We start from the raw sequence: 21,755 nt of genomic DNA on the forward strand, positions 1-21,755 counted from the left end.
GTATCTAGTTGGTGTTGCTTCATTGCACGCAAGGTGTTCATTGCAGCCATAACTGAGCCTTCCTCTCTCTTCCTTCTCCACAGGTGACAACTGTGAGGTGGACAGCAAGGTGGGCTTCTGCTTCCCTGGGGTATGTCGGAATGGTGGAACCTGCACCAACCTGCCGGAAGGGGGCTTCCAGTGCCAGTGCCCATCGGGGGGCTTTGAGAAGCCCTACTGCGAGCTCTCCACACGCTCCTTCCCACCCAACTCCTTTGTCATGTTCAGAGGACTGCGCCAGAGGTTCCACATGAGCCTCTCCCTCTCGTAAGTCAACCTCTAACATGTTCTTGGTGGGCAGTGTTCCTTCCGTGTGGGACTACAGTAGAAGTCAACATGTGGACATTGAGCTCCCTATGCTGTGCCAGGTGTGCGATGGGTAGCTGGCACCCAGTGAACGCTGGTACCCTGATTAGTCAGCTACTTTGTGGATTTTTCATATCTGTTAAAGTACTGCACCCCAGGAGTCTTTCTTGGAATATGGTTCTGCATGGTACCAGTGTAGATTGCTCACAGTAGGCATTGATAAGGTACCTTTATCAACTTTGTATCATGGCTATTCCTGCCCACTGTCAAAAGTAACAGTGGGCACGAGGACACTGGGCTAGAGGTCAGTCCAGGCAAGCTGGACCACGGCTTGTGGCCTTCCTTGTAAACAGCACCTTGAGACCCTCACGGGTGATTTGCTGCATTTTATAAATCCTTGATTGATTGAAGTCCTTGATTGATTACTGGTCTCTGCATGGCAAAAGGTTGGGTAGTTCTGGAGGACAAGGGTACAGTTCTTGAAGTAGGGTTAGGTTCAGCGTTGCTGGTGGTGGCACCAGTCATCTCTTTGCAGACCTGTCATTGACACTAGAATGGTGGACGCTGCAGCCACACTGGTGATGTGCATGTCAACAGCACACCTGTCATAATGGAAGACCTACACAGTGCAAACTGACTTTTTATTTACCAACCGCATCCTTGCCTCTCAGAAAGGCTGAAGATAGCTGGTTGAATATTTTTGTATAAATATCTGCCCCTCTGTCTGTAACTGTTCAGCAGTCTTTATCCCTGCTTCTGTCTATAGCTCAATGACTGTCTTTATGTGTTCCTGTTTGCATATGCATGGTTGGCTAGTAATCCATGTGTCTTCTTGTCTGTGTGTATTTGTATTTCTGTCCTGGCATCTGCCTGGCTGTATTTAAATCCACTTGACTGTTGTTATTGGGCTGTCTGTGTATACTTAGTAGTACTTATATGTGCTTGTCTGTGTATTCTTTATGTAAACCTCTATTTATGTATGGCACAGAAGTTGACCGCCCCTCCTTCCCCATCCCCCAGCTGCAATCAGGGTCCAGGATGTAATCAGAGGCTTACACTGGTCACAGACTTGTCAGTATCCCATCCTTCTGCCCCCTGATCCACTGGACGCTCTAGAAATGAAGGAAACCCAGCAACCCTGAATGAGTTTGAATTTGATCACCCCAATTTGGCATCTCCAGTCCTGGCCTAAAACATACATGTAAGAAAATTGACACCTTTCACCCTTAAGAAGGTTTCTTGGCACTATTGACAATCATGCACCCATTATTTTTATTTATTTAATATGTAAATTCACAAAAATGCTTAGGATAAGCTATTCATTTTTTTAAAACCAATAAACCAAAAAAAATGAATAAATAAAAAAAGAATTGGTAACTAATAATATAGCTTTACAGTATCAGCATATATATATAATATCACCATTCCTGAAATAGAACTCACATAAGACTTTTGAATAGTGGTAACACAAATGGGTTTCTGGTGTCTTCCCTAGCAGTACAAAAGGGAGCACATTCATCATGTCTTATATAGGACAACTACAAAACTCACAGGAAATGCCGTTTTTTGGGTCTCGCCCACCAGACAGCTTTTAGCTGTCTTTGTGAAAGCCCCTTTACCAGCTATACAGTGAACCTACCGAGGGCTTAGAGCAGGCCCACTGCTTTCATTGGTTGGCCTTGTTGTCACTCTCATTTGCTTTCTTCTTAGTTAAGGCTTCCTTTCCTCTTCTTGTGTTTTCCATCCCTAGAGCACAGCTTCTTTACTATCCTTTGAGTGGCTTACTTGTATCCTTCCACTACTCACTTTTACAGAAGTACTTTTTTATTTTTCGTTTAGTACTCCATAAGAATGGATGGTTTTCTACATCACTTTGTGTGCTTCTCCCCTGCCAAATGCCCGCCCCAGTGCTCCATGCTTCTCTCTCCCTCGTGTGCTTCTATACCCTCCTTATACTCCGTTTTGTTTTTAACTTTGTATTCTGCTTTTTTCTGCCTCTCCTCACCAGGATTTTATTTTATTTTATTCAGCTATGCCCAGTTCCCTGTTGCTTCCCCACACCTGCTCCTTCATTGCTCTTCACCCCTCCTGGGCATTACAAAAATGTAAATTAAAAAAATTGATATATAGTTGCTGAGCAGACAGTGAACATTGCGACGGTGCTGGCCAGGGGGGGCCCTGCACTGCCCATGCCAAGTGCATGGGCAGGGCAGGGGCTCCCCTGGGGCCCCCTGCTCCAGTGCTCTGTTAGCCTTTTCATGACAGTGGTGAAACCGCCATGAAATCAATGACGGAGAACGTAGTCGTAATCCCCAGGGCAGCATTACTTGCAGCACTGCCCTAGCGGATTAGGACCGCCACGACTGCCATGTGGCGCTCGGACTGCCACATTTGACGGCAGTCTGTACGCCACCACAAGTCTGGCGGTCAGTTGACCGCCAGACTCATAATGACCCCTTTGTCTTTTTCAGCTTCCTAACAGTATTTAAATGTTATCCTGTTTTCTGTCTTCTGTTAGGAGCTTTAGCAAACTTCAGTGCAGATCTTTCAAAGAACTATGTCACCTGCCAGGAAGTCAAGAGGTTCTCTGGACGGCCCCTTGTTTCATTCTGAAAGTGCAGATAGAATTCCACCTGAATAAGTTAATAATTGGTCCTCTTTTGAAACTTGGTTCTGCCAAGTTACTCCTGAGTGCTGCCATTTTACTTGGAAAGACCAAGCTGCTTTAGATCACTCAATGGAAGCCATTAACACCAGGTGGAAAGTCTCCTATATTTGGTAAAGTTAAAATATTCGTGACATCATGTTGCGTTAAATATTTTCAGCTCATACACCAGGGCAAACACATCACTATGGCTTTTTGAAAGCAAGTGCCCATTGCTACCCATCTGTAGTGTGTCAACATAGGCTACCTACATCCCAAGCATCTGTAAGAATTACTGCTTAGATGCACCCTCCACAAAGGTTGCTGTACTCCTCCAGGAAGGTCTACGCTGCGGATTCTGCTGACACCTGGTTGGGGAGCAGGAGGACAGTAATGAAATTGTACCTTGAGGGTGATTCTTGGACTCTAACTTCATGCTCACCTTCCTAAACAACACTAATCATCCATCACCCAGTGCTTACTCTGTGTTTCCACCCTACTTCTGAGAAGAATGTAGGCAATGGGTTGGAACTGTTGGCACAGCGCTTGCCTAAGGGTCTTTGAAAATGTAGCAGGTGTGAACTTTTCTAAAACTTCTTTTGCTCCTCACTGTGACTGTAGTCCAGTCATAATTGCTCTCAAAGGAGAGAAGCAAGCATTAAGAATCATGGTGGTGGTCATTTTTCTAACACACGCCTCTCTCTTTCTGTCTCTAAACATTTGTCACTAACTGGCTTTAACTTTGAGTCTTTCTTTGCTGCCCCTGGGCCTTCAGTTGTATTTTGATTGCTGTGTTCATCGCTATGAAATTTACAGTAGTTCTTATGTGTACATTACTTATCACATTGTTTATTTGCAATCCCTGACTCTTGTAACGTTCCTCTTGAGCCAGTACTCTGCGCATTGGCTGCAGTGAGTTTCCTTTAAATATCCCAGAAAGTCATGGCCCTTCTCTGCGGCCTCGACTTGGTTGACGGCTAAGCTATCAGCAGCCACTTTGTAGGATGGAGTAGCCGACAGCAAACTTGAAATTTCTTAAACTTTCTTTTTACGTGTTCGGCTGTTTGTCGGTTGTCCTTCTCTACATAGTTTGGGGGTCCTAAAGCCTGGAGTTGAGGACACTAGAGCAATACCTCAGTGAGTGGAAAAACCACCCCCAGCACCTCAATTCTCCACTCTACTGGCCCCTGACTCCTTTCCCCCGAAGCATGCTAGGTGCATGATGTAGTTGCCTGGCTCTGAGGTGTTTAACGATTGACTAATGTGATGAGCTACTGAATTGGAGTACTGGATGAGAGGCTGTAGCCAGTTGTAAGGCCTTTTGTCTGCTGTTATTCAAGCAAATAGGTTCTGAAGATTTGTGCTGCCGTACTATGGTGTCCGTATAATGCAATATGCTGAAACACAATGTGGAGTATTGTTAAGACCTACAGATGAGGTGCCAGCAATCCCTCTCCCTTTGAGCTGAAAGCTGCGGGGGTCCTAGGAGATTATTGCTATAGCTAGTAGGGCATCACATTATCCATAACTGCCCACACATGTTCTCCCCAATCCCTTCCTCTGCCTAGCTCGCCAGTGAACACACGTACACATTTTCATTAGTACTAAAAAAGGCTTCCAAACTGCTAGCATTAGATTGCTGAGGCTGAGCGTTGTCCTGGGTTCATTTTAGAGCCTTGTGGGCACAGGTATTTTAACTTAGGCCTGCAGCCCGTGCCCTTTTACCTAGTTACATGCTTCATTTAATTTATTCATTTTTAATCATTTTAGCATAACTGGCTTTTTAGGAGGGATTTATTTTTCTAATCAACTGCCATTTTGCGAAAGTGTTGGTATTACTTTCCTCCACAACATTTCACCATGTACCTCTGCCCAAGGCTGCCGAAGGCTGTATTTGATAATCTATCTAATGTTATTGCCACAAGAATGCACAGACAACCTCAACACTTGGACACATTTCCACGTCAGGCCTGTTTCTTGAAATTCAACACATTTTGTTATAAACAAACCATACACAGGCCAAAGAAGGTTAGAGAGGTCATTCCAGCCAAATGAGACATCCTATGATGTGTGCCATTTCATTGCCACTTTGTTAATCTCAGCCCTGTCTCTACAACGAACCGAGGAGGCGGTGGGCAGACCCCTGTTTTCAGGTGTGAGGGCGAGTGTTCCTTCCATGGACTAGTATGGGCAGCGAGGGGCTGTCACTGCCATGCTCTCATGTAGAAGCTATAAAGTGTAGGTGGGAATCTTTAGGAACGTGTTTATTCCAGTATGCTGGGATTGTTGATCTGCTTTTCACTTATGGTAACAATTCTAACTGTGCTATGTTTCCTCTTCCTAATAATGGCAGCTCATATATTTTATCGTAGATTGCAGTCTTATCAGTAAATGCATTGAAAACTGTCCTGCATCTCGTTGACTGCCTGTGCTTGTGTGAGACTTGTTCCAATGTGATAAAAGGGCTGGATCTGCAAACCATCACTTCCCTGAGGAGTCAGAGTGTCATGCGTCAGGCTGCCACAAATCACCTTTACTTCTAGATTTGGGTGAGGTGCTGCTAGCTAGCCGAAAGCGTAAGGCTGACAGATACCAGACGGTGTGGGATCGACTCAGTCCCATACACGCGGTGGTGCTGCCGCCCAAAACCACCAGCCTTGCATACATGACAAGAATTCTACAACAACGTCACCAGGGACCAAACAACTTTCTGTGTTCTTCTTTCATTGTCCAACCTGCAGTGTGTTACCAAAACTGTGACTGATGAATCTTGAAGCTGGGAAGCTGCTGCCTTTGTTCTTGCAGAGCCCGATTGCAGTGGTCCTTAATGGAGACTGCTATGATCAGTGCAGACACGGTGCAGCACAGTGCTGTGGCTTTGTGAGTGAGGTGCAACAGTGAGACGCTAAAGGCCTGCCACAGTCACTGGTGGCACCTAAGAGCCCCAAACATGCTAGGCAGGCCAGTCTTGGCTGAAGCTGGGATCCAACTGCTTAGATGGGGATGAAAACTTAATAACGCAATCCCACACGGCTCGCAGATTCCAATCTCCTAGACTTCCCCTCCTCCTACTGTTCCCCCTTCTCTAATTCATTTTCATAATTTCCATTTATTTCTGTAGAGCTTATCACCGGCATTCGCCAGTTTTTAATTAATCGCTTCCATTTGAGCCAAGTAAGGCTACGCGGCACGCTGATGGAGTGATTTGGCCAGAACCACTGGGGAGCTCAAGTTGGGGGATGGACTTTTGAATACAGGTGTCATCTCTCATGTTTGCACAGGCGTTGCCCTATCCCCTAGTCCCTGTTTGCTAGCCCCACCAGCTTCTCACCCCTCCTCCCTGCCTTTTCCCGGATGGCTCAATCGCCTCCCACTCTCCATCCTTCCACACTGAGTTTTTCGTAATTGGGTTTGGATTGATGATGACCGGATGATGTCACCGCAGAGAAGCGTGCTCAGCCCTTGGAGCAGAGGGCAGGCTGTCCTGGCGGTGCAGGGCATTACCTCATTTCCTGTGACTAATGAGATCAAGAGTCCCTGAGACCCCTTCTTATTGAAGCCTGCCGCAAGCTCCCATCCTCTGGCACTGCTCTGCCTCTTCTGTCATCCAGCGATCCTGAAAGGGCTACACAAATATTGTGCTGTGCCTGGCAACTCCATACCCAGTCAGAACATGACAGCGCCTAGAGTCACATGTATCGCTCATCTGAAGTCCTGAGCAATAACCACTCCTGTGCCCGGCTTTATACAAAGTCTATTCAAGTATCATGCCTGGGACTTGCAGACTCTTTAAACGTGAACCAAAGGCCGGCACTCTTCTCTGGGAGAGTGGCGACCCTCCTCTCCCATGCTGCATAGCTCTGGTGCCAGTGCCCTTTGAAGAGTTTCACTAAATTCCTGATAAAAGCATTTACTTCTTATCAAAATATTATTGTGCAGATGCATCGAATTTGCCACTTTCTGTAGAAATGCACATTAGTTCAGATAATTTGGTTGGAATAAAAAAAAAATTAATGTGTTTTTTCCTTTATTTCCTGGTCCTCCCCTTGAACCTGAACTCTAAAACCAACCCTTACCTAATCTCAAAGCTTAATTTGTAAATAAAAAGGTGCCGGTGCCCAAAGCCCTCCTTCTAAACACGCGGCTGCTGCAATTAAATGTGTGAACACGGAATGCTGAGGCGGCGTAATCCTGAAGCCATCGTGGGCATCTTCAATCCATGTAAAACCACTCCCTGCCCCTTCAGCTCACTCTTGCAGCTTTCTACTTTCTCCCTTTGTGACGCTTTTTCGTTTTTCCCTTCCTCCGTCTTTCCCATGTGTGTCTTTTGCTCGCAGCAAACGCTTGAGGCAGAAGAGTAAGCCCCGGCCCTCAAAAATAAACGCTGGTGCTCAGCGCCAGAAACAACAAGCACAAATTAAGCGCTGCCTAATCCTTACTCTAATCTTAACTCAGACTCTCTATCTGGTCCAGAATCCATCCATAGCTCAGGCCTTGTGCCTAACTCTGTTCCTAGCCCTTACCTAAACCTAGCTTTCACCCTTAAGCCTGACCAACCTTTGCCCTAACCATCACTTTCACCGTTAACCCTGCTCCCATCACTCTCCCTAACTATAACGTTCACCCTTAACCCTCCTCCTATCTCTCTCCCTAACCATAACTTTCACCCTTAACCCTGCTCCCATCACTCTCCTTAACTATAACTTTCACCCTTAACCCTCCTCCTATCTCTCTCCCTAACCATAACTTTCACCCTTAACCCTGATCCCATCACTCTCCTTAACTATAACTTTCACCCTTAACCCTCCTCCTATCTCTCTCCCTAACCATAACTTTCACCCTTAACCCTGCTCCTGTCTCTCTCCCTACCTATAACTTTCACTCGTAACCCTGCTCCTCTCTCTCTCTCCCCAAATATAACTTTCACTCTTACCCCTGCTCCTGTCCCTCTTCCTAACTGTAACTTTTACCCTTAGCCTGGCCTACCCCTGCCCTAACCATAACTTTCACCCTTAATCCTGCTCCTGCCTCTTTCCCTAAACATAAATTTCACCCTTAACCCTGCTCCTGTCTTTCTCCCTAACAATAACTTTCACCCTTAACCCTGCTCCTGTCTCTCTCCTAACCCTAACTTTCACCCTTAACCCTGCTCCTGTCTCTCTCCCTAACTATAACTTTCACTCTTAATCCTGCTCCTATCTCTCTCCCTAACCATAACCTTCGCCCTTAACCCTGCTCCTCTCTCTCTCTCTCTCTCCCTAAATATAACTTTCACTCTTACCCCTGCTCCTGTTTCTCTTCCTAACTGTAACTTTTACCCTTACGCCTGGCCAAACTCTGCCCTAACCATGACTTTCACTGTTAACACTGCTCCTGCCTCTCTCCCTGACCATAACTTTCACCCTTAACCCTAGTCCTGTCTCTCCCTAACCATAACTTTGACCCTTAACCCTGCTCCTGTCTCTCACTCTAACCATAACTTTCACCCTTAACCCTGCTCCTGCCTCTCTCCCTAACCATAACTTTCACCCTTAACCCTGCTCCTGTCTCTCTCCCTAACCATAACTTTAACCCTTAACCCTTCTCCTGTCTCTCCCTAACCATAACGTTCACCCTTAATCCTGCTCCTATCTCTCCTCCTAACTATAACATGCACTCCTAACCCTGCTCCTGTCTCTCTCCCTAACCATAACATTCATCCTTAACCCTAGTCCTCTCTCTCTTCCCAACCATAACTTTCACCCTTAATCCTGCTCCTGTCCCTCTCCCTAAGTATAACTTTCACCCTTAATCATGCTTCTGTCTCTGTCCCTAACCATAACTTTACCTCTTAACCCTGCTCCTGTCTCTCTCCCTAACCATAACTTTCACCTTACCCCTGCTCATGTCTCCCTGTCTAACCATTACTTTCACCCTTAACCCTGCTCCCGCCTCTCTCCCTAACCATAACTTTGACCCTTAACCCTCTCCTGTCTCTGTCCCTAACCATAACTTTCACCCATAACACTGCTCCTGTCTCTCTCCCTAACCATAACTTTCACCCTCAACCCTGCCCCGTCTCTCTCCCTAACTATAACTTGCACCCTTAACCCTGCTCCTGTCTCTCGCCCTAACCATAACTTCCACCCTTAACCCTGCTCCCGTCTCTCCCCCTAACCATAACTTTGACCATTAACCCTCTCCTGTCTCTGTCCCTAACCATAACCTTCACCCTTAACACTGCTCCTGTCTCTCTCCCTAATTATAACTTTCACCCTTAAACCTGCTCCTGTCTCTCTTCCTAACCATAACTTGCACCCTTAACCCTACTCCTGTCTCTTGCCCTAACCAGAACGTTCACCCTTAACCCTGCTCCTGTCTCTCTTCCTAACCATAACTCTCACCCTTAATCCTGCTCCTATCTCTCCCCTAACTATAACTTTCACCCTTAGCCCTGCTCTTATCTCTGTCCCTAACCATAACTTTCACCCGTAACCCTGCTCCCCTCTCTCTCCCTAACCATTCCTTTCACCCTTAACCCTGCTACTGTCTCTCTCCCTAACTATAACTTTCACTCTTAACACTGCTCCTCTCTCTCTCTCTCCCTAATTATAACTTTCACTCTTAACCCTGCTCCTGTCTCTCTCCCTAACCCTAACTTTCACCCTTAACCCTGGTCCTGTCTCTCTCCCTAACCATAACTTTCACCCTTAACCCTGGTCTTGTCTCTCTCCCTAACATTAACTTTCACCCTTAATCCTGCTCCTGTCTCTCGCCCTAACTATAACTTTCACCCTTAACCCTGCTCCTTTCTTTCTCCCTAAGCATACCTTGCACCATTAACCCTGCTCCTGTGTCTGTCCCTAACCATAATGTTCACCCTGAACCCTGCTCCTTTCTCTCTCACTAACCATAACTTTCACCCTAAACCCTGCTCCTGTCCCTCTCCCTAACCATAACTTTCACCCTTAATCCTACTCCTGTCTCTCTCCCTAACCATAACCTTCACCCTTAACCCTTAACCCTGGTCCTATCTTTCTCCCTAACCATACCTTGCACCCTTAACCCTGCTCCTGTCTCTCTCCCTAATCATAATTTTCACCCTTAACCCTGCCCCTCTCCCTAACCATAACTTTCACCCTTAATCCTGCTACTGTCTCTCTCCCTAACTATAACTTTCACTCTTAACACTGCTCCTCTCTCTCTCTCTCCCTAATTATAACTTTCACTCTTAACCCTGTCTCTCTCCCTAACCATAACTTCCACCCTTAACCCTCCTCCTGTCTTTCTCCCTAACCGTACCTTGCACCCTTAACCCTGCTACTGTCTCTGTCCCTAACCATAACTTTCACCCTAAACTCTGCTCCTGTCTCTCTCCTTAACCATAACTTTCACCCTTAACCCTGCTTCTGTCTCTCGCCATAACCATAATTGTCCCCTTAATCCTACTCCTGTCTCTCTCCCTAACTATAACTGTCACCCTTAATCCTGCTCCTGTCTCTCCCTAACCATAACTTTCACCCTTAACCCTGCTCCTGTCTCTCTCCCTAACTATAACTTTCATCCTTAACCCAGACCTTATGGGTAACCTTGCTCCTGTCCCTCATAATAAGCCCAACTTTCACTCCTAACCCAGTCCTATCACTCACCCTAACTTTCACCCTTACCTCTGGCCTATCACTCACCCTAACCCTAACTGTCACCCTCAATAAGGAATTGCCGCCGTTGCTCATTTAACTCTAGCTTTCACCCTGAAACCAAACCTTATGCCCAACCATACTCCTGTCAGTAACTCGAACCATCAATTTCACCCTTAACCAAGAACTATTGCTCACCTTAACCCTTACTTTCACCCTTAATCAAGGCCTTATACCTAACCATGCTCTTATCTCTCCCCCTAACCCTAACTTTGACCCTTAACTAAGACCTATTGCTCACCCTAACCTTAACTTTCCCCCTTGAACCAAAGCGTTTGCTGACCTTACTCCAATCCCCCACCCTAGCCTTCACCCAGTCACTATGCCTAATCCTACTCCTAGCTTTCCACCCAACCCTAATTGTCACCCTTAACCCAGATCTTATGCCTAACTCTGCCTCTGTTTCTCTCTTAATCCAAACCATACGCCTACCCCTCCTACTATTCCTCAGCCTAACCCCAACATTGAATGATAACCTAACCTATAGATCCCACTAACCTTACCTTTCACTCAAACTCTAACCCTAATTTTCACCCTGCTATCCACTCACCCTAACATTAACTTTATTTTTTTCTAAAATTTGTATCTTCTCTTTATCAAACAAAACATCAGCTTATAAGCAATTGTATATATTCACATCGAACAGCTCAATATTTTGCCAAGCAACAGTCTTATGACTGCTTTGTGTAGTTAGTTCATATATAAATTAGGGAGAACATTCTGAAAATAGTTCCACCACAGACCCCAGCTCGTTTGTTTTTTAATTACTGCAACCTCTTGCCTGGCACTCTGTTTTTTTCTTCGGTTTCACTAACGAGCAGTGTGTCTTTTGACCACATTCACACTAACTCTAAAACTCATCAGGTCTATTGTTGACCCTAACCCTGCCATTCACTCAAACGTTAACCCTAATTCTCACCCTATTGCAAACCCTTGTACTTAACCTTTTACAAACTTTTTTGATTTCTCACTGATTGTTTTCTCACTAATTATCTTTCAAATTGTGAGTTACAACTACATATATCTCCAACAAAGTCATTCAAATTAGTCACTGGTTAACTTTGGCACTGCTTTGTGGTGTGACCCAGGTACCTTGTAAACCTCTTAAATGCCAATGGTGTGCCAAGCCAGTCGACTGTTTGCAAGGCTGAACACTCTGTTCGAGATCATACTCGTGGTCGTCCTAATGGGAAAGCTCATGCAAGGGTCTCTTACGGGTGGCAAAACAACAAATCGTACAGCGTTTTTACCAAGTAGCAGGGTAATTTGTCTGCCTGAGCAGTTCTATTTAGTGTCATCACAGATCGCTGATTCCCCTAAATGCTCCAGATGTTTTGGTGTTGACCAGCCTCTCTGTTCAATGAGTTGAACAGGCTCCAGGCAGAATGCTGAATATGGATTCAGGTACCAGCTTGATGTCGGATTATCAGGGAGTCAACACCTACTGCATCCCCAAGCAGGGTACATGTTCCTGGTTTCTCCCAAGAGCAGTGTTTGTCCCAAAGCCCTTGCTTTTCATCAGGGTTCAGAAAAGAGTACCAAGCATGAGCTCGCTGGTTGAGCTAAGGACTCAGTACCACTTTCAGAATTGAAAGTGTATATAGTCCATTCTGCGTCCAGAATGGGTTACATTAAAAAGCAAGATAACCAAAAACGAGGATGACTTGTCCAGAACGGGGCAGGAGTTGTCCCTTACGTCACTGATTTATTTGCCGTTGTTTTGGGGAGCAAATCTCTGATACAGTACCAGATATCTCAACTACTAAAGTAATCAAACCTGTAGGCTCCATGGTGTGGAGTCAAGATTACAGCTCCTTTTTAGGTCTGGTTTCACAGCATGGCTGCCTCCAAAACATATTGTTTCTAATTCTTTAAAATATACTAAAATATACATAAAGTGTGGTTTGACTTAACCCAGAGAAGTATTACTCTCACTTCATGCAATTGGCCATTTAGTGTACATTTTCACCTTCCAAGAAGTGCTTCTATTGCAATGCATGAGAGACTGTTATACATCTGAAAAGAACATTTAATCATCATACTGTTTGTCACACTCAACATTTTATCTCCTATATACAGTATTGTTATACCTGACATCCTTGGCGTGGTTTTCCCATAAACGTTTTACCTTCTTCCCTCTTGTTTTGCTGAAATTCATTTTTGTTTGCTTTAGGAGTCTATGCACTTCACCACTACTAACCAGTGCTAAAGTGCTCTCCTGCCTAAACATGGGAACATTGTTTACACTCATTTGGCACATTTATTATTGTGCCACCCACTTAAGTAGCCTTGTTAAACATGTCTTATTCCATTGCAAATTGCAGCCTGGTGCTGTTTTAAACTGCCATTTTGACCTGGCAAGATAAACCCTTTGCCAGGCCTAAAGCTTCCTTTTTAATACATATATGTCACTCCAAGGCAGGCCATAACAGCCCATAGCACAGGGTGCATTGTATTTAAAAAGTAAGACATAAACGTTTAAGTTTTACATCTCCTGGTAGTGAAAAACTGTTAAGTTAATTTTGTTTTTCATTACTGCAAGGCCTAACCCTCCCATAGGATAACAATCTGTTACCTTATTCCATCCTATAAGTTCTAACATTTGCTTGGGAACAGTTAGAAATGTCATGTTTGCTCTCTAGAGGATTGTAATTTAAATCTACTTTAATTGTAAAGTTGAATTTTAGGTCACAATTCTGAAAAGGCCACTTTTAGAAAGTTCACATTCTCTTGTCCTAACCATTTGGTATCTGCAACCTGTTCCTGGGTCACATGACTAGGTGTAGCCGGCAGTTGGCCTTTGTGTCACAAAGGGGGACTGGGTTTTGGCAGCATAAACCATCCTGACAAGATAGGTGGGGCTATCACCTACTACACTTGCACTTCAATAAGGGCTGCCTCCTACACTCATAAAGAATTTCACACTAGTCTGTTGTCACCCTAGACCCCTCGGAGCCAGGGCAGAGGAAGAAATGAAATTCCAGGACCAGATGTGGGAGAAGCCTAGAAATTTCTCCCACTTCAAAGCTGGCATCATGTATAACATTGTACCCTCAACCAACTCTTTAGTACACTCCTAGACCTGTGAATAATACAGAAGCGCTGCCCAGCTGACAGATTACTGCCCATGTTGTGATTTATCTCCTTGAGCACTTGAAAGCCACATGAAATGTTTAAAATTCAGCTGTGTATTATTTTAAGAATTCTGAGGGCTTATCTCCTTGTGTGAGAAGGTAGCCTCTTTCTAGCCTTGTTACCCCCACTTTTGGCCTGTTTGTGAGTGTATGTCAGGGTGTTTGTCACTGTTTTCACTGTCTCACTGGGATCCTGATAGCCAGGCCTCAGTGCTCATAGTGAAAACACCATGTTTTCAGTATGGTTGTTATGTGTCACTGGGATCCTGCTGGTCAGGACCCCAGTGCTCATAGGTTTGTGGCCTATATGTATGTGTCACTGGGACCCTGTCACACAGGGCCCCAGTGCTCATAGGTGTGCATGTGTATGTTCCCTGTGTGGTGCCTAACTGTCTCACTGAGGCTCTGCTAACCAGAACCTCAGTGGTTATGCTCTCTCATTTCTTTCCAAATTGTCACTGACAGGCTAGTGACCATTTTTACCAATTTACATTGGCTTACTGGAACACCCTTATAATTCCCTAGTATATGGTACTGAGGTACCCAGGGTATTGGGGTTCCAGGAGATCCCTATGGGCTGCAGCATTTCTTTTGCCACCCATAGGGAGCTCTGACAATTCTTACACAGGCCTGCCACTGCAGCCTGAGTGAAATAACGTCCACGTTATTTCACAGCCATTTTACACTGCACTTAAGTAACTTATAAGTCACCTATATGTCTAACCTTTACCTGGTAAAGGTTAGGTGCAAAGTTACTTAGTGTGAGGGCACCCTGGCACTAGCCAAGGTGCCCCCACATTGTTCAGAGCCAATTCACTGAACTTTGTGAGTGCGGGGACACCATTACACGCGTGCACTACATATAGGTCACTACCTATATGTAGCTTCACCATGGTAACTCCGAATATGGCCATGTAACATGTCTATGATCATGGAATTGCCCCCTCTATGCCATCCTGGCATTGTTGGTACAATTCCATGATCCCAGTGGTCTGTAGCACAGACCCTGGTACTGCCAGACTGCCCTTCCTGGGGTTTCTCTGCAGCTGCTGCTGCTGCCAACCCCTCAGACAGGCAGCTGCCCTCCTGGGGTCCAGCCAGGCCTGGCCCAGGATGGCAGAACAAAGAACTTCCTCTGAGAGAGGGTGTGACACCCTCTCCCTTTGGAAAATGGTGTGAAGGCAGGGGAGGAGTAGCCTCCCCCAGCCTCTGGAAATGCTTTGTTGGGCACAGGTGTGCCCAATTCTGCATAAGCCAGTCTACACCGGTTCAGGGACCCCTTAGCCCCTGCTCTGGCGCGAAACTGGACAAAGGAAAGGGGAGTGACCACTCCCCCGACCTGCACCTCCCCTGGGAGGTGTCCAGAGCTCCTCCAGTGTGCTCCAGACCTCTGCCATCTTGGAAACAGAGGTGCTGCTGGCACACTGGACTGCTCTGAGTGGCCAGTGCCACCAGGTGACGTCAGAGACTCCTTGTGATAGGCTCCTTCAGGTGTTAGTAGCCTTTCCTCTCTCCTAGGTAGCCAAACCCTCTTTTCTGGCTATTTAGGGTCTCTGTCTCTGGGGAAACTTTAGATAACGAATGCATGAGCTCAGCCGAGTTCCTCTGCATCTCCCTCTTCACCTTCTGATAAGGAATCGACCGCTGACCGCGCTGGAAGCCTGCAAACCTGCAACATAGTAGCAAAGACGACTACTGCAACTCTGTAACGCTGATCCTGCCGCCTTCTCGACTGTTTTCCTGCTTGTGCATGCTGTGGGGGTAGTCTGCCTCCTCTCTGCACCAGAAGCTCCGAAGAAATCTCCCGTGGGTCGACGGAATCTTCCCCCTGCAACCGCAGGCACCAAAAAGCTGCATTTCCGGTCCCTTGGGTCTCCTCTCAGCACGACGAGCGAGGTCCCTCGAATCCAGCGACACTGTCCAAGTGACCGCCACAGTCCAGTGACTCTTCAGCCCAAGTTTGGTGGAGGTAAGTCCTTGCCTCACCTCGCTGGGCTGCATTGCTGGGAACCGCGACTTTGCAAGCTACTCCGGCCCCTGTGCACTTCCGGCGGAAATCCTTCGTGCACAGCCAAGCCTGGGTCCACGGCACTCTAACCTGCATTGCACGACTTTCTAAGTTGGTCTCCGGCGACGTGGGACTCCTTTGTGCAACTTCGGCGAGCACCGTTTCACGCATCCTCGTAGTGCCTGTTTCTGGCACTTCTCCGGGTGCTACCTGCTTCAGTGAGGGCTCTTTGTCTTGCTCGACGTCCCCTCTCTCTGCAGGTCCAATTTGCGACCTCCTGGTCCCTCCTGGGCCCCAGCAGCGTCCAAAAACGCCAAACGCACGATTTGCGTGTAGCAAGGCTTGTTGGCGTCCTTCCGGCGGGAAAACACTTCTGCACGACTCTCCAAGGCGTGGTGGATCCATCCTCCAAAGGGGAAGTCTCTAGCCCTTGTCGTTCCTGCAGTATTCACAGTTCTTCAGCCTAGTAAGAGCTTCTTTGCACCAACCGCTGGCATTTCTTGGGCATCTGCCCATCTCCGAGCTGCTTGTAACTTTTGGACTTGGTCCCCTTGTTCCACAGGTACCCTCAGTCAGGAATCCATCGTTGTTGCATTGCTGATTTGTGTTTTCCTTGCATTTTCCCTCTAACACGACTATTTTGTCCTTAGGGGAACTTTGGTGCACTTTGCACTCACTTTTCAGGGTCTTGGGGAGGGTTATTTTTCTAACTCTCACTATTTTCTGATAGTCCCAGCGACCCTCTACAAGGTCACATAGGTTTGGGGTCCATTCGTGGTTCACATTCCACTTTTGGAGTATATGGTTTGTGTTGCCCCTATCCCTATGTTTCCCCATTGCATCCTATTGTAACTATACATTGTTTGCACTGTTTTCTAAGACTATACTGCATATTTTTGCTATTGTGTATATATATCTTGTGTATATTTCCTATCCTCTCACTGAGGGTACACTCTAAGATACTTTGGCATATTGTCATAAAAATAAAGTATCTTTATTTTTAGTATAACTGTGTATTGTGTTTTCTTATGATATTGTGCATATGACACTAGGTGGTACTGTAGTAGCTTCACACGTCTCCTAGTTCAGCCTGAGCTGCTTTGCTAAGCTACCATTATCTATCAGCCTAAGCTGCTAGACACCCTATACACTAATAAGGGATAACTGGGCCTGGTGCAAGGTGCAAGTACCCCTTGGTACTCACTACAAGCCAGTCCAGCCTCCTACATTGGTTGTGCAGTGGTGGGATAAGTGCTTGAGACTACTTACCACTCTTGTCATTGTACTTTTCATAAGAGAAAAATATACAAAACAAGGTCAGTGTATATACACATAGCCAAAAAGTTTTGCATTTCCTCTTTTCACTCTTTTCTAAGTGCTGAAAAGTACTACTAAACTTTCAAAAAGTTCTTAAAAGTTTAAAAAGTTTTTTTCTGTCTTTCCAAAAAGTTCTGAAAACTTTTTTCTCTTTGTCTATCACTTTAACTCTCTCTAAAAATGTCTGGCACAGGCCAAAATGTTGAACTGTCCAAACTTGCATATGATCACCTTAGCTGGAAAGGAGCAAGGAGTCTCTGCATAGAGAGAGGTTTGAGTGTAGGGAAGAATCCTTCCTTAGAACTGTTAATTAATATGCTTAGAGTACAGGATAAGGCCATAAGTGCCCAATCTGTAGAAAAAGTAGCTAATGGTTCTCAATCTGATCCAGGGACTCCCCCAGGAAAAGGTTCAGGAAAGAAACTTCTCAGCCTGCCCATTACTAGACAGTCTAGCATAGTTGGTACAGAGGTTGAATCACACCATACTGATGATGTGATCTCACATTATGCTGGTAGCCAAGCTGTTAGGGTGCCCTCTGTAAGGGACAGGTCTCCTTCTGTTCATTCCCATCATACCTCTGTATCTAGAAATGTCCCTCCCACCCACCCTGATGACAGATTGTTAGAAAGGGAGCTCAATAGATTGAGAGTGGAACAAACCAGACTGAAGCTCAAGAAGCAACAGCTGGATTTGGATAGACAGTCTTTAGAAATAGAGAGGGAAAGACAGAAGTTGGGTTTAGATACCCATGGTGGCAGCAGCAGTATTCCCCATAGTCATCCTGCAAAAGAGCATGATTCCAGGAATCTGCACAAGATAGTTCCCCCTTATAAGGAGGGGGATGACATTAACAAGTGGTTTGCTGCACTTGAGAGGGCCTGTGCTGTACAGGATGTCCCTCAAAGGCAGTGGGCTGCTATCCTATGGCTATCATTTAGTGGAAAAGGTAGGGATAGGCTCCTTACTGTGAAAGAAAATGATGCCAATAATTTTACAGTTCTTAAGAATGCACTCCTGGATGGTTATGGCTTAACCACTGAACAGTACAGGATAAAGTTCAGAGAGACCAAAAAGGAGTCTTCACAAGACTGGGTTGATTTCATTGACCATTCAGTGAAGGCCTTGGAGGGGTGGTTACATGGCAGTAAAGTTACTGATTATGAAAGCCTGTATAACACAATCCTGAGAGAGCATATACTTAATAATTGTGTGTCTGATTTGTTGCACCAGTACCTGGTAGACTCTGATCTGACCTCTCCCCAAGAATTGGGAAAGAAGGCAGACAAATGGGTCAGAACAAGGGTGAACAGAAAAGTTCATACAGGGGGTGACAAAGATGGCAATAAGAAGAAAGATGGTGAAAAATCTCAAGATAAGCATGGGGATAAGGGTAAAACCAAAGATCCCACTTCAAATCTTAAACACTCTTCAGAGGGTGGGGATAAAACAAATTCTTCCTCTTCTTCCCAACCTGCACACATTAAAAAGCCTTGGTGCTTTGTGTGTAAAAACAGAGGCCATAGGCCAGGGGATAAGTCCTGTCCAGGTAAACCCCCTGAGCCTACCACCACTAATACATCAAGCTCTAGTGCCCCTAGCAGTAGTGGTACTAGTGGTGGGACTGCTGGCAACAGTCAAGCAAAGGGTGTAGTTGGGTTCACTTATGGGTCCATAGTGGAAACTGATGTAATCAGTCCCAAGACAGTTTCTGTCACACCTAGTGGCATTGGCCTTGCCACACTGGCTGCTTGTCCCCTTACAATGGATAAGTACAGGCAGACAGTTTCAATAAATGGTGTTGAGGCCTTGGCCTACAGGGACACAGGTGCCAGTTTCACTTTGGTGACTGAAAACCTAGTGCCTCCTGAACAACACATCATTGGACAACAGTATAAGATTATTGATGTCCATAACTCCACTAAGTTTCTTCCCTTAGCTATAATTCAGTTTAGTTGGGGTGGAGTTACTGGCCCTAAGCAGGTGGTGGTATCACCTAGCTTACCTGTAGACTGTCTCTTAGGTAATGACCTAGAGGCCTCAGGTTGGGCTGATGTAGAGTTTTATGCCCATGCAGCCATGCTGGGCATCCCTGAGGAATTGTTCCCTCTCATTTCAAGTGAAATGAAAAAGCAAAGGAGAGAAGGCCTGAAAACTCAGGATCCCTCTCCATCAACAGGTAAAAAGGGTATCACAGTATCCCCTAACCACCCTACCATTCAGGATACTATTCCTGTGGTGGGAGAAACCTCTCCTGGGGTGGCACCTGTTCTAAGGGAATCATCAGCTGGCAAAGCTGGACTCCCTGAGGTGGAAGTACCTCTCTGTGGGATAACTAACATTGGTGAGAAAAACAGCACCATTTTAGTTAACATGGAGCATCCCTCCAACCCTTCCAGAGAAACTTTAGTGCAGAAACCCTGCACTACCTCACAACACTTAGGACAGCATCCCTGCCCTAGTGTGGAGCTCATAGGACAGCATCCCTGCCCTGCTCCAACTCAAGAGAAACAGCATCACTGTTCTCTCTTCCAGCCAGATGGATAAAGTTTTTGCCCAGCTATGGCTTTTCTGAGACAGCATCCCTGTCTGGCATTTCCATCACTACAAATAGGTTCAGTGGACAATTCCCACTGCTCTAAACTAAAACTTACTGATAGAAACTCTGAAAATACATCTTCACATTGTTGCTTAGCTAAAAAACTTCAAACAGGGTGGTTTACATCCCCACAGGGAAGTAACCATATAGTGGATGATAAAGGGAGTAACCAGTCTATTGCAGAGCTACTCTCTACTTATCACCACTTAGACAATAAAGTCTCAACTGGCCAAGGTTAGCCTTATTGTCCTTCGTTTGGGGGGGGGTTGTGTGAGAAGGTAGCCTCTTTCTAGCCTTGTTACCCCCACTTTTGGCCTGTTTGTGAGTGTATGTCAGGGTGTTTGTCACTGTTTTCACTGTCTCACTGGGATCCTGATAGCCAGGCCTCAGTGCTCATAGTGAAAACACCATGTTTTCAGTATGGTTGTTATGTGTCACTGGGATCCTGCTGGTCAGGACCCCAGTGCTCATAGGTTTGTGGCCTATATGTATGTGTCACTGGGACCCTGTCACACAGGGCCCCAGTGCTCATAGGTGTGCATGTGTATGTTCCCTGTGTGGTGCCTAACTGTCTCACTGAGGCTCTGCTAACCAGAACCTCAGTGGTTATGCTCTCTCATTTCTTTCCAAATTGTCACTGACAGGCTAGTGACCATTTTTACCAATTTACATTGGCTTACTGGAACACCCTTATAATTCCCTAGTATATGGTACTGAGGTACCCAGGGTATTGGGGTTCCAGGAGATCCCTATGGGCTGCAGCATTTCTTTTGCCACCCATAGGGAGCTCTGACAATTCTTACACAGGCCTGCCACTGCAGCCTGAGTGAAATAACGTCCACGTTATTTCACAGCCATTTTACACTGCACTTAAGTAACTTATAAGTCACCTATATGTCTAACCTTTACCTGGTAAAGGTTAGGTGCAAAGTTACTTAGTGTGAGGGCACCCTGGCACTAGCCAAGGTGCCCCCACATTGTTCAGAGCCAATTCACTGAACTTTGTGAGTGCGGGGACACCATTACACGCGTGCACTACATATAGGTCACTACCTATATGTAGCTTCACCATGGTAACTCCGAATATGGCCATGTAACATGTCTATGATCATGGAATTGCCCCCTCTATGCCATCCTGGCATTGTTGGTACAATTCCATGATCCCAGTGGTCTGTAGCACAGACCCTGGTACTGCCAGACTGCCCTTCCTGGGGTTTCTCTGCAGCTGCTGCTGCTGCCAACCCCTCAGACAGGCAGCTGCCCTCCTGGGGTCCAGCCAGGCCTGGCCCAGGATGGCAGAACAAAGAACTTCCTCTGAGAGAGGGTGTGACACCCTCTCCCTTTGGAAAATGGTGTGAAGGCAGGGGAGGAGTAGCCTCCCCCAGCCTCTGGAAATGCTTTGTTGGGCACAGGTGTGCCCAATTCTGCATAAGCCAGTCTACACCGGTTCAGGGACCCCTTAGCCCCTGCTCTGGCGCGAAACTGGACAAAGGAAAGGGGAGTGACCACTCCCCCGACCTGCACCTCCCCTGGGAGGTGTCCAGAGCTCCTCCAGTGTGCTCCAGACCTCTGCCATCTTGGAAACAGAGGTGCTGCTGGCACACTGGACTGCTCTGAGTGGCCAGTGCCACCAGGTGACGTCAGAGACTCCTTGTGATAGGCTCCTTCAGGTGTTAGTAGCCTTTCCTCTCTCCTAGGTAGCCAAACCCTCTTTTCTGGCTATTTAGGGTCTCTGTCTCTGGGGAAACTTTAGATAACGAATGCATGAGCTCAGCCGAGTTCCTCTGCATCTCCCTCTTCACCTTCTGATAAGGAATCGACCGCTGACCGCGCTGGAAGCCTGCAAACCTGCAACATAGTAGCAAAGACGACTACTGCAACTCTGTAACGCTGATCCTGCCGCCTTCTCGACTGTTTTCCTGCTTGTGCATGCTGTGGGGGTAGTCTGCCTCCTCTCTGCACCAGAAGCTCCGAAGAAATCTCCCGTGGGTCGACGGAATCTTCCCCCTGCAACCGCAGGCACCAAAAAGCT

General features: G+C 46.3%; 1 protein-coding gene across 2 annotated transcripts in view; it reads left to right on the forward strand.

The window, feature by feature from the left end:
* CELSR3 (cadherin EGF LAG seven-pass G-type receptor 3) overlaps positions 1-21,755 on the forward strand; it is a 631,136-nt gene that overhangs the window by 346,509 nt on the left and 262,872 nt on the right. For both annotated transcript variants that reach the window (XR_011198602.1, XM_069206219.1), the window contains exon 3: positions 84-306. Coding sequence is in view for 1 of the 2 variants with exons in the window: in XM_069206219.1 (XP_069062320.1) it covers positions 84-306 (223 nt within the window). In the remaining variant the exon portion in view is untranslated. The remainder of the gene's footprint in view (positions 1-83; positions 307-21,755) is intronic.

Source organism: Pleurodeles waltl, chromosome 9 (assembly GCF_031143425.1).
Source record: "Pleurodeles waltl isolate 20211129_DDA chromosome 9, aPleWal1.hap1.20221129, whole genome shotgun sequence".
NCBI lineage: Eukaryota > Metazoa > Chordata > Amphibia > Caudata > Salamandridae > Pleurodeles > Pleurodeles waltl.